Genomic DNA, 13,521 nt, shown 5'->3' on the forward strand with positions numbered 1-13,521 from the left:
AGGATGAGTGTCTCACTCTTGCCTGGCAAGGATAAAGGCTAAGGCTGTGGCAAGAAGGGCCTGGCTCCCTGGAAAGAGAACCACAGCTGGGCAGGGCCTGGCTGGGCTTCCACCTGTGTGGGACAAAGTGTTGTCTTCTAGAATTGACCTTGTGGTGTGGAGCCACCCTGAGAACTTAAAAAAGTATCTCTCCCAAGAGAACTACTGATGGGGGGGGGGGGTGTGCAGAGGGGTCCTGACCGAAGACCTATGGGGTAGGTTGCTGGAAGTCCCAGAGGTTGAAGAGCAGGTAGGGACGCTGTGAGCAGCCAGTTGGAGCAGAAAGGACAGGCCTGACCACCTCAAGGGAACAACTGCCAGAAATTCCTGGAGGCTTCTTCCCACCAGAAGCCCCCAGACTCATGCAGGGAGGAAAAGAAGCTTTGATTGTGTGTTTACCACCTTGTGAGGGACGCTGCATACCAGATGAGTGTTCTGCCCAAGCTGCGTGACAGTTGGCACAGTCTCAGCAGCTTAAACAACAGAAATTGATTTTCTCATAGACATGGAAGCCGGAAATCCAAGTCGAGGTGTCATCAAAGCTGCTGTTCTCTGAAACCTCTCCTCAGGGCCTACCACCTTCTTCTCCCTGTGTCCTCACATGGCCATCCCTCTGTGTGTCTGTATCCTGATCTCCTCTTGTATGAACGCCAGCCATATTGATCAGTGCCTGCTTTAATGACTCTTTAAAGACCCTGTGTCTAAATCCACTTTCATTCGGAGGTCCTAGGGGGTTAGGACTTAAGCATATAAATTGGGGAGGGGGACACAATTCAGCCCCTAACACCATCTGACAAGTGTCACCCACCACATAAGCCTGGACTCTCTTTCTGCTTTCACCTTTCACTCTGGGCTCAGCCCTGGAGAGATAAAGGGAGAGAGAAAGTGGATAAAACAGAGTGAGGGAGACAACGGCGTCAATTCTCTCTTGTTGCTGTGACCAAAGCACTTGACAGTAGCAACTGAGAGGAGGAAAGATTTATTTTGGCTCACAGTTTCGGGGGATTCTATCCATGTAGTCAGCTGGTCCCTCTGCTCTGGGCCTTAGGTGAGGCAAGATGGCGGGAAGGTGTGGTAGAGGAAAGCTGCTCTGCTCTCGGCAGCTGGGGGGTAGAGAGACAGAGGTGGGGGTGGGAGTACAAAGGGTGGGAGAGAAGACAGACCCTTCCAGGGCATGACCCCAGCAAGGTCCCACCTCCCAGGAGTCCATTCGGCTGTCAGTGGATGAGGTCAGAACCCTAATGATCTAACCCCTTCCCCACAGCCCCTCTTCTCAACAGGAGGCTCTGGGAGATACTCCAGATCCAAACATACCAAGCGCACCCTCTCCCACTCCAAGCTTCCTGGCCTGAAGCAGGCCAAAGGCAGGAAGAGGAGTTGCAGTGTTCTCAGAAGTACCTCATCAACACCAACATCACAACTCCCATTCAAGGCCTGGTTTTTAATTAATCTAGTCTTTCCATGAAGGCATTGCTTCGGCTTAGTTTCCTAGTTTATTTTCAGGTTTGCTGCAGAAAAAGGCAGTCACATTTAGCTTCCTGGCAGAGAACCTCCGAGAATTAGTGAGCAGCCTTCAAACCATGCTTTAACTTTTGTTATTTGGAAGGCTTCTAAAGGATAAATCTTAATTGAATGGGGAGAAAAGGTTTGGATGTGGCCTCTGTGATGAAAATGATCATTTTAGTTCTAGATTTGAAAGGTATAACACAAGAAAACTCAGTAGACTAACTAGCAGCTGATTTGTGTATTTGTACGTATAATTAAATGCCCAGGCAAAGTGTTAGGAATGACTTGTTCTTAAATGAAAGATAAAGGCTAACACACATAGTTTCTTTTGTCAGAAGAGATATAAGAGATAAGATCATCTAGGGCTATTATAGGTATTTGTCTTCAAAGGAAATTAGATATTTGACTCATGAAAGGAATTATGAAGTGAATTTAAATTGCAAACTTAGTAAAAAATGAGCCCTTTGCTCAATTTAAAAGCTAGGACTTTACCCATAACAGCGCCGCCTTTGTCCGCCGTCTCCTCGCAGCCTCTTGCTTTCTTCCCAGAAGTGGCCTCTATGTGAATGGAGCACTCAGTGGCCTTTGTTTGTCTTTGTGGTCCTGCCACATCTGTCTTTAGTTTTGTCTGTTCAAACCAGTTTCAAGGTGGAGCTCTACTCTATACATTCTCTCATGTATTATTTTTATCATTCAACATTTGTCCCTGAGATTCATCTTTACTGGTGGAATGTACTTTTAATGTATTTTTCTTTCTTTCTTTTTTTCCCCCTGCTGAGTGCCTGTTCTGGAATGGCTATAAACATTTATCTTTCTATTTTCCACAGATGGACATTAGGTTGTTTCCATTCTTTTCTGTCATAAACTATGCTGTTTGTGCACGTGTTCATGCCTCCAAACACCTAGGTACATGTGTCTCTCAGCTCCTAGATTTTTGGATGATAGAGTACACTCAGCTTTTGATTCCCATGCTAGGATGTCCCTATTTCAGGTTATTTTTATTTATTTATGCTGACTCTGTGATTTAAAATGGCATCCTTTATGGTTTTAATTTGCGTTCTCTTGATTACTAATAATTTTCATATGTATTTGGCCATTCATGTTTCTCTTCTGTGAAATTCCTATTTATATCTGTTGCTAATTATTCTATTTAGATTTTTGCTTTTCCTTCTTGATTAAGGAGTATATTCTTTGACACTTAACATGATAACAAATATTTTTCTTATCTTTGGTGGCTTTCTTTTTTTTCTTTTCTTTTTTTTTTTTTTTGTGATAACAGATCAACTTTAATTTCAGCACCTGAAGCTATCCAAGGGTATGCTCTATAAAGGTCATGGGACTGTTGTACACATTCAATAAAGTGACAACTGTGCAATACCACTTAGTATCTCAAAATCAGGAACATACTTTTGAATTGTTTAAACACAATCCACAGAATTAAAACAAAATCAGAAGCCATCCACAGTTATACTAATTGTCAATTACAAGTTTTACAATTAATACTTGATATAACAGTCAATATATAGCAGGGGATATTGAAATGATTTCAGAGTCTCATCCAGTTGTATTCGATTGGGAAGGTTTCTTGAATGGGGATAAAACTGGCCAAAGATAGATACAACCAGGATCAGACCAGCAAGTAAAAGTTCTACCACAGTTTCTGTAGTTTCCACTTTTTTTTCTTTGTCAGTTAAAAGTGAACAGTGAGAATTAAATACTTATCTTTACATATACACAAGGTATGCTGTGAAGCATATTTGCTTACAAACATATAAAAATACTTGTTAACTAGTTCAATAAGAAAATAATGTATAAAAGTATATAGCAAAAACATTAATCATCTCTGACTCTGGAAAGCTCAATTCCATATTTTATATTACAGAAAACAAAAACAACTTTAGTTTTTTTGAATCCCTTAAACCAGAAATACTTGAAAAGGAAGACAGACAGAAATAATTCATTCTTATCCTTAGCATGGCTGTGAAAGAGTTAAATTAAGAAACCAAGTACACATTGAGATGCCCAAGTCCAGAATGAGTCCAAATATTTGGCCACATAGAACACTATCATCTTCAAGAGGAGGAGTCATAACAGGCTTGATAAGCAGTTTTTAATCCATAAATACAATAGGTATTTTGGTATTTTGGCCACTGGGAAACAAAAGCTGTAGTATCAAGAAAGGTCTGATATGTCTCAATTTTGTAGACTCCATTCAGTGTATTTAAGGTTAACTAAGGTTGACATCAAAATCTTTAAAGATAGGCAAAAAATTCATATTAAAAAAAAAAAAACCCTCCTGTGGAGGTTAGAATAACAGTAGGTAATATGATTCCAGAAGTTAAAAATTATTTCACAACCTAAAACTTCAGCTTAGCAAACAGCTTAGGTTCCAAAACTGATTCATCCCTATTAAGATGTAAGCCCTTAAAAAAAGAATATGTCTGTATATGTAGACATGTATTTAGAAAGAATCAGATAATCTTTGAAGCAGCCTTAGTGTTTCCTTTAAATTGGTCTGGAAATAACCATTATATTAGCTTCATGGAAAGGATTAGCCGGCTTCTTGGTCTAAGGCTAACACGGTGATCATTTGTCTAAGGCTAGAAAGGTACCAACGTGATGTAAACCATCAGGAGAGGAGGAGGAGATGAGGGCTTTTCCTGGCAGTTGGTAGCTAAAATTCAAGGGATTCTTAGAAAATGACACAATGGCAGCCTTTCTTGTCTTTTTCTTTCCGAGTTGGTTCCGGTGAAGGAGGACATTCTTGCTCTTGAAATTTCCTTATAACCCGGACAAGTTCATGAAATGCTTGATCTACATTCATCCTAATCTTTGCTGATGCCTCCATGTATGTTACTTTAAGTTGCCGTGCTAACTGCTGTCCTTCCTCCTGTGTAACCTGTCTTTGATGATCCAGGTCTGCTTTATTACCAATTAAAATCATTGGAAACTCATCACGATCCTTTACTCTGAGAATCTGTCTTTGAAACTTATAGATTTCTTCAAAACTGCCTCTATCTGTGACTGAAAAAACCAAAAGGAAGCCTTCACCAGTCCTCATATACTGTTCTCTCATGGCACCAAACTCTTCTTGTCCAGCTGTATCCAAAATATCTAGTCGGGCTGCTCTGTCATCTATCACACACTGCTTTGTGTAGGAATCTTCAATAGTTGGATCATAATCTGTTACAAAATAGGACTGGATGAACTGGATGGTGAGCGCCGACTTGCCCACGCCGCCCCCGCCGACCACCACGAGCCGGTACTTCTCCTGGCCGGAGCCGTCTCGCCAGCCGGCCGCGGCCATGGGGACGCCGCGGAGCCCAGCCAGGCCGCGCCGCGCCGAGCCGCCGCCGCCCGCCCTAGGCCCGGCTTCGGGGACGTGTGCGGACGGCGGGCTGCGGGCGAGCGGCCGGGCGGGGGTCCCGAGCGCCGGGAGCTGCCAGGAAGGACTCTCGGCGCGGCAGCGCAAGCCCCGGGGCTGACTTGGTGCCGCCCGAGGCGCGGAGAAGCCGACTCTGGTGGCTTTCTTTTTAAAAATTCTTTTTTTGTGTCTTTTGATGAGCAGAAGTTCTTAATTTTAGAGTGATTACATTTATTAATCTTTTTCTTTATAGTTTTATATTTTGTATCTTGCCTAGATTTGTGTCTTTCCTAACCTAGGATCACAAATAAGGAATATTCCTTAGTTGGCTTCTATAAGACAAAAGGAGTTTTATCTTTTACATTAAACTTTTTAACATGAATAGAATTAATTTTTATTATGTAGGGGTCTAATTTTGTTTTCATTTTGATGAATTGTCAGTTGCTAGATCTACAATAGAGTCTCTTGTCATATGCTTAGTGTTCATATTTGCACAGGTCTCTCTCAGGGCTCTTCGCTTTGTTCCTTAGCTCTGGTATCTATTGTGGCACCAAAGCACTGTCTTAGTTATCAGTGATGTATTTGGTAAGGCCAGTCTTTCCATTAGCATTTCAGGAACGTCTTGGTCATTTCAGCCATTTGCTCTTCCATTCATTTTAGAATCAGCTTTCATGAAAAAAATCTTGGTAATGATTTTGATTACATTTTTCGGATGAACCTGAATTACCTTGGGCTTTAGCTTTTAAATGCATTGCTGGGTTTAGTTTGCTGTTAATTTTGATGTAGAGTTTGCATCTTGGTTCATTAATGAGATTGGCCTACAATTTTTCTTTTTTATACTGTCCTAGTCTGATTTTAATATTAAGTTATACCAACTTGTAAAAAGTGTCTGGAGTGTTACTCCTTTTTCCCATTGTTTTGAGAGGCTGGTGGAGTGATGACAATGCTTTAAAACTGACTCTGGTAATGTTGCCCAAGGAGGTCCAAGGAGTTCCCAGAGATGGAGACCTCAACTCAGGCAAGTGGTGATCTTGACAAATGTTGCAGAAGTGAACTTAAGGAAGTATCAAATAGAGGCACAGAGATTGGTTAAAGAAAGCAAGGAATACACATTCAAGAGAGTACATCTGGAGAGTGAGGGGTGCTTTGGGGGTTCTCAAGTTCTTCGTTTAAAAGGAAAGCTTGGTGAGGTGTGAGTGTGGGTAGGTGTGGGGATAACATCAGTCTGGTGATCCCAGGATGGTCTGTGGTGGTCTGCTCATACTCAGGATCCTTAGGCTGACATGGTCTCCATTATCTGATCAGTAGACGATGTTGGAAAATCCCCTACATTATACGTTTCTTTAAATAGTGTATCTCTCTTTGCTTAATCTATTTATTATGTGGGCTAATTAACAGTGCACAAGGTAACTTTAACAAGTGGGTGAATTTCCAGTAACTTGAAGACTTACAGATTTCCCAGAAACGTGGGAGTGCCAGGCCTGGAAGAAAAGCTGACCTGTGAGTGCCAGGCCTGGAAAGGTCTGCAGAACGTCAGGTGGAAAGTTTATTTCCTTGTCCTCCTTTTTGTCTTCTTTTGGCCTATCCTTCTGTTTCTTCTCTCCTGCCTCAGTAATAGTTGCCCAGCTCTGGGGACATTCTGAAAGCCACTTGAGCTGTGCATTTTCAGGGGGTGAATTAGAAGCATGTGAATATCATCTCCATAAATTTGTTATGTTAGTCAGCTTTCTGTCACTGTGTCAAAATACCTGACAGTAACAACTTGGGGAGGAGAGATTATTTTTACTCATTGTTTCAGAGGCTTCAGTGCGTGGTCAGCTGGCTCCATTGCTCTGGGCCTGCGACAAGGCAGAATGTCCTGGCAGAGGGTGTGGTAGAGGACACCACCTCCACTATGGAGCTGGAAGCAGAGGGCAGGAGGAAGGGGCCAGGAACAAGTATAGTCCCCTAGGGTGTGTCCCCAGTGACCTACTCCCTCCAATCATACCCCACCTGCATACAGTTCCCACTCTCTTTCGGTAGTCCACTCAAAGGAGTCATCCCCCCAAGAGTCTAATCCACTGAGAGGTCAGACCCCTCATGATGCAGACACTTCCTGAAAGCCCACCTCTGGACATCACTGCACTGGGGACCAAGCCTTTAAATGCACAAGCCTTTGAGGACATTCCAGATCCAAACCATAACATTTATTAATCAAAGTAAAAAGCACTTTCTCCTGCAATCACCAATAAGTCAAAATAGCTCTAAATCACTTACTCTAAATCAGTATGTACAAGTTCTTTCTCTGTCTCCTCTTCCCCTTACCTCTTCTGCCCTGCACTTCCCCACTGGAAATGTTGAAAAACAAAGTTTAACTTATTTATTAAAAAGGATTGATTTAACAAAACAAGTAGAGAAGACACAAACATCACCTTCCAACAGCCGCCCACAGGGATGATGGTGCACAGCAACCTGGGCCGACCGACCTTGACAACAGTGCAGCATTTAAGGTATCCAGAATGTTTGGGGAACACCCCACTTCTGCACAAGAAAGACAGCAAGGGAGCCATACTGTGGTGACAGTCAAGTTACAGTCAAGGGATCCTGGCTTCAGGGAAGGGTCCTAAAGCCTTTCCCTGGGTTTTATCAGAAGTTTATAACCTCCAGTTGTATAACTAATCCACAAATTATTTTTGTATAAATGGGTTATCTTGCACAGTTGCCTACAGTGACAGTCACCGGCCTCTTTTCTGCCTGACCACATGACACTGTGAAATCTCCCTTAGATCACCATGTCACTGCAGAGAAGATCTAAATACAGGCATACCATAAGGATTTCTTGTGCACGCCTTCTACCAGGTTATATGTGATATAATGAATGAAGTGGGCTTCTTCAGTGGAAGAGGCCACTGGTAAGCATATCCTTAGAGTGATTGTTAATTATTCCCACCTTGTTTGCTAAACAGAAGATTTTATCCATAAGAAACAATTTTCATGACCCTATGATAATTCAAAGACCTTGAACCAAATACGTAGATGCTTATTGTCTTCAATGTATGGAGCATATGAGAGCTTTGCAAAGCTTATTTTAAAAAATGAGTTGTAGTTGTAAGGTGGGGGGTGGCCAAAGCCCCACTTGTAAGTGAGGGAGGAGAATCAAAGGAGAAAACAGATGGCTCAGGTGCCGTGGAGTGTCTGTGTCTCCAGTGCATTACACGCCACTAGAATGGACGCTCTGTGAAAGACAGGCTTTCTAGTGCCCATTGCTGTATCCTCAGTGCTTGGAAAATGCAGCATGTACTAGAGAGTTAATAAATTATATTTATTTGAATAAATAGTGAATATGTGACTTACACAGAAATGAAATTGAGATTTGGTACTAAATGGTGCTTGGAGGAGTGAATTGGTTATTAAATGAATATTCTGGTGTTATTCTTGGTATTGACTCTTGAAGCCCCTCATTAGTTCCTGGTCCCACATGGCCTGTCCCCACTGAGGGAAGCATGGGATTCTGAAGGCAGGAGGAGGGGGCTTCTAGGGAGTCAGCTAGGCCGGGAGTGGGAAGAAGTAGATGCCAGAAGTAACCTCTCACACACGCCTGCTCATGTGCACACACGTGTACACACACACACACACACACACACGCAGCCTGGCGTAGCCTGCGCTCCACCCTGCCTCTGCTGGTTTGTCATGATTTCAGCCTCTAACTTTTTATGATTTTTTTATTTGTTCTTCTTAGTTACATGTGACAGTAGGATATTTGACACATTATACATACATGGAGTATGACTTTCAGCCTCTAATTTGGTCCCCTCTTTCAATTGTGAATTCCTCTCAGTCCCTCACCTGCCAGAGTGAATCTTCGGTGTCTTTAGCCACTGCAGTTGCTTCTGCTGGCCTAACTCTCCAGCTCCTTTATACACTTTTCCTGTAGCTCTTAAGAAAGGTCATTTTGTTATTTGAATTTAATGGTGTGAATGAAATATGATGAGAAGAGTTTGATAGATTGATTCAAACTCCGGTATTGACCAAAGGGGCTTGGATCACAAGATATGAGCTCACATACTCTTCATGTGGAAGCATTGTTTTCTTGTCAGATATTTTGGTCACAGTGAAGCAAAAGCTAACTAATGCAGAAATTTGAGGACAAAAAGTTTATCTGAGGCTCACAGTTTCAGAGGTCTCAGTCCATAGATGATCACCTCCATTGCTCTGGGTCTGAGGCAAGAAGCTGCTCACCTCTTGGCAACAAAGAAGCAGGGGGCAATGGGAAGGGGCCGTAGGAAAGAACAACACTTCCAGACCACGCCCCAGTGACCTGTTCTCCAGTCACTCCCCACCCGCCTACAGTTATCACCCAGTCCATTCAGAGTGCACTAATTAGGTTACAGCTCACACAATCCAATCATTTCACCTCTGAACATTCTAGCATTATCTCACATGAGCTTGAGGGGGACACCTCATACCCAAACCATGACACATGGCTCTGTGTCTGAACTGTATCATGCACTGAGACTCTCAGCTCTGCCCTGCAAAAGGCTCAGAGAGGAGGGAGGTGGACAGCACATAACAACAAAGCAGAGTGGTCATCCTCTAGGAGAGGGACCTCAGAGGCCCAGTGGAGCCAAAGGAGACAGTGGTAACTCCCAGATGGGGAGGTTGACCATGAAAGGGTGCTGCAAAGAGATGCAGAAACTAAGTCTTGAAGGCTGAATGGGAGCTGGGTGCATGCATGTGCATGGTTGGGTGCAGCGTGAGCATTGCACACGGCATCCCAGAGAGAGGTGCTGGGAAGAGTGGAGTTGACACAGCAAGCCGTCCACAGCACTGGGAGCAAAAATGTTGCTGATGGTTGAATAAGAAACCATCAGAGCATCCAGCAGACTCTAAAGTCTTGTTCCTCAAAGTGAGATGTGGTGACCAGCACCACCTGTGAGCACATGAGGAACACAGGTCCTAGGGCCCTCCCCACTCTGAACCAGAGTGGCCCCTCAGCTGGACCTCCAGGCAATTTGCATTGTGCTCATGTTGAAAATGCAGAACGGTCCTTATGGAAGGTGGGTCCTCTGTTGGAGGAGTCTGGGGCAGTTGTCAAAAGGGAAAATAGGGGCTGGGGTTGCTGCTCAGTGGTAGAGTGCTTGCCTCACATGTGTGAGGCGCTGGGTTCGATTATCGGCACCACATATAAATAAATGAATAAAATAAAGGTCCATCAACACTAAAAAATATTTTTTTTCTTAAAAAAAAAGGGAAACCAATTCTTGAACCACATAATCCTCTCTGTTTTCCACCCCAGGCATGCGCCAAGGCCACGACCATGGCACCCAGTACCGCTTGGCAATCTACCCGTCCTCTGCTGCGCAGATGGAGGCAGCCCTGAGGTCCAAGGAGGACTATGAGAAGGTAGGCCCCCTCACCTGCTGCCACCCTGACTCGGGCAGCCCTAAGGGCTGAGGGAGATTGGTTCTTTTCATCTGGAACTGTGTTCCATTTTGAACAGCTTTTACCTGTAAACTGTCTCTTCTCGGGTCCTTTTTCATTTAGACTTTTATTACCTGGACATGTGTGGTTGTGGTCATGCAGGGGGCCGCTAACATCCAACTGTCTCAATTCACATGTTGTCTGTGTGACTTAATAGTCATGTGCCTGAATCTTAGAAATCATGTGCAAGAGAGAGTTTCCCCACGTGACTTATGTACCGGTGATCTAGCGCACCTGCAGCTGTGTAGTAGTGGTGACAGTACTAGGATAGCAACGGCCAACTGGCCGGATGTTGGCTACAGGCTGATTACTGTTTGAGGTATTTATAAGTGAAGGTATTTCATAAATCTCTCACTGTACCTTTCTATATATACACATAAATATGCTTAGAGGTAGGTGTATCTCTCAGTATCTTCACATAAACTTGTATGCAGTCATCTATTTCTGAGATCCTTGTTTCTAGTTTTGATACATATGAATTTCTAACTTGATAATTGATTTCTAGTTTGATTCATATGAATTTCCTTGGTATAATTTCCTAGGTATAATATACATACCAAACAATCAAAAATTTGCCTGTGAAAGGTGAAATGGTGAGCTTTTATGCCATAAAGTAGTCCATCTTTTCTTTCATATTTACCTTAGAACATATTTTTGAAACTGGGAGCCACAAAGTAGGGGAGACATGGTTTTCACCATTGGCTTCCCAGCTGAATGAGGAGGCAGTGTCTGGGCAGGTGACCAGGACTGGCCCTCCTCAGCTGTATGCTTAGATTTATTCCTAAGAGCGGGTGGATTCTGCCAACCTCCCGTTCCATTCATTTTCTGTTTCCCATTCTCCCTCTTCAAGGTTGGCATTTAGTCCGTGTCACTGCACTCTGTGGCTGCATCTAATGTGAGCCTGGTGGGACCCCATGCGCCAGCTGTGACATGACTTAGGTTACTAAGTGTAATGGTCGTCACTGGTTGCCCCCAGCGACCCCTAGCAACCAGCTTCTTCAGCAACTTCTTGATGTGCGATGTTTAGAGTGACAGTATTGCTTACCACAGAGCAGCCATTTGAACATAAAATTAGCTGATTTTATCACAGGGACCAATTGTTCAGCTAATTAGATGTGCAGTACCGCTGAGGGGCCAGAAACCAAAAGTGATTTTCCATCTAAACTGTGGTTTTCTGCAAAGCTGGCTGGGCTGTGGATCCCGGCTCGCACGCAACCGAGGGAAGGAGGATGGCTGAAGAGGTTTGTTATTTCCTGTCAGACTGGAGGGGCAGGAAGACCTCAGGAGAAGGACCACCTTGAGGAGTGAAATTTGAACTTCACACTGGGTGTGCTGACCCTGAACGCGCAGGGTTATTCTCACTGAGCTTGACAGATAAAGGCTGTGGAGGTGTTCTTGCCTTTTGAGGAAGTCTTTGTAACCTCTCCTTAACCTCTTTTTCATATTCAAAATTTTTCCTTAGAGAATTTCACATAAGTATTATTTGCTTATAACATTGATTAGAAGATATGATCAAATGTATTATTATTATTTTTAAATATCAAACGTGGACAATTTACCTGCCAAGTATGCCTGTGAAACATCTCTGGCATCCTAAACTGAAGCAAGCCTGATATGGGTGGGGTGGTCAGGGATTCTCTTATCCTGAAAATGTGGCTCTTCCTCACTTAGGAATTAAATCTTTTGACCACTGAGAGATTATGTGTCTTGAAATGTGAATGTAAATTAACAAATATAAAGCTAGCTCTCTGGGCCATAGGACCTAACTTCTTCCCAACTCCTCAAGGTTTGTGAGCAGAAAATACAATTCTTCTGAATATTTCTTTCATTAAAAGGGAGAAGAAAAGCAGAGTTTTCCTTTGTATATGTTGTACATCATACTGAGTCTTTTTTTTTTTTTTTTTTTTGGCGGGGGTTGGGGGGTGGGAAGGAACAAGTTGGGCACAGGGAATGTTCCCGTTGTATTTAAGAAGGCCCCCTCTGCTGTCCTGTGTGGGTAGTCACAGTCACGGAGAGAGGAGAGGTTCAGTGGCCCAGGAATAGATCACGGTGGCCTAAGGTATGATATGAACATGACAGTGAAAGAGAAGCAGGGAAACTAGAGATGGAGCTGAGAGGTAGAATCTGGGTTAATCTGGCCAACTGGCCGTGAGGGTGAGTGACAGGCACGGATGAGGGTGATTCATAGGGAAGGCTGTTGGGGGCAGGCAGAGAAGAAACACAGGGGCCTTGTTTCACTCCAAACACAACAGGGAAGCCAGGAACAAGTTGAACCCAGGGGTGCTTAACCACTGAGCCACATCCTCAGCCCTTTTTATTTTTTATTCTGCCAGCCATATTAAGTCTTAATAAGACTAATACATTTCTGGATGGAGCAAATGCCAAATTACCCACTATATTTCAAATATAAAAAGTGTTGCAAAATCTGTCTCTATCAGTCTTTCTGTTCAGCCATCCACCCATCCATCTACCCACCCATCCATCACCCACGTGACTGCTCAACTCACGTCAGAGTCAGGAAGGAGAAAGAGAGAAGGAGGTGGCAGGAAGGGACCATAGGGAAGAACACACCCCCAGTGACCCACCTTCTCCAGCCACACCCCTCCTGCCTACAGTTGCCACCCAGTCAGCCCATTCAGACTAGGAAGGACCGATTGGGGGACAGCTGTAATAACCTAATCATTTGCCTCTGAATCTTTCCGAATTAATGTGAGCTCTGGGGATACCTCCTATCCAAGACAAAATAAAGACTGTTATTTATGATGTTCACTGAAGCATTTAATTTGTAGCTTAAATGTCATATCTCACCAATGACACTGATGTTTGTGGTCCACACCACCCACAGGGCTCCAGCTCCCCACCCGTGAGTGCCTACTTGTTATTTTCACTTCCTTTTCAACAGTATATCTGAAGGCACCTTACAACACAGCTCAAGGCCCCTGTGTTCCTCCTCTGCCTGCCCCCAACAGCCTTCCCTATGAATCACCCTCATCCGTGCCTGTCACTCACCCTCACGGCCAATTGGCCAGATTAACCCAGATTCTACCTCTCAGCTCCATCTCTAGTTTCCCTGCTTCTCTTTCACTGTCATGTTCATATCATACCTTAGGCCACCGTGATCTATTCCTGGGCCACTGAACCTCTCCTCTCTC

General features: G+C 43.8%; 1 protein-coding gene across 1 annotated transcript; it reads right to left on the reverse strand.

Moving 5' to 3' along the window:
- Positions 1 to 3,301: 3,301 nt before the first annotated feature.
- LOC139704331 (ras-related protein R-Ras2) lies at positions 3,302 to 4,860 on the reverse strand. Its single transcript, XM_071607276.1, has one exon. The coding sequence runs from the start codon at positions 4,850 to 4,852 to the stop codon at positions 4,238 to 4,240; it is 615 nt and encodes a 204-aa protein (XP_071463377.1). The 5' UTR covers positions 4,853 to 4,860; the 3' UTR covers positions 3,302 to 4,237.
- Positions 4,861 to 13,521: the final 8,661 nt, after the last annotated feature.

The sequence above is a fragment of the Marmota flaviventris genome, unplaced genomic scaffold, assembly GCF_047511675.1.
Source record: "Marmota flaviventris isolate mMarFla1 unplaced genomic scaffold, mMarFla1.hap1 Scaffold_539, whole genome shotgun sequence".
Taxonomy (NCBI): domain Eukaryota; kingdom Metazoa; phylum Chordata; class Mammalia; order Rodentia; family Sciuridae; genus Marmota; species Marmota flaviventris.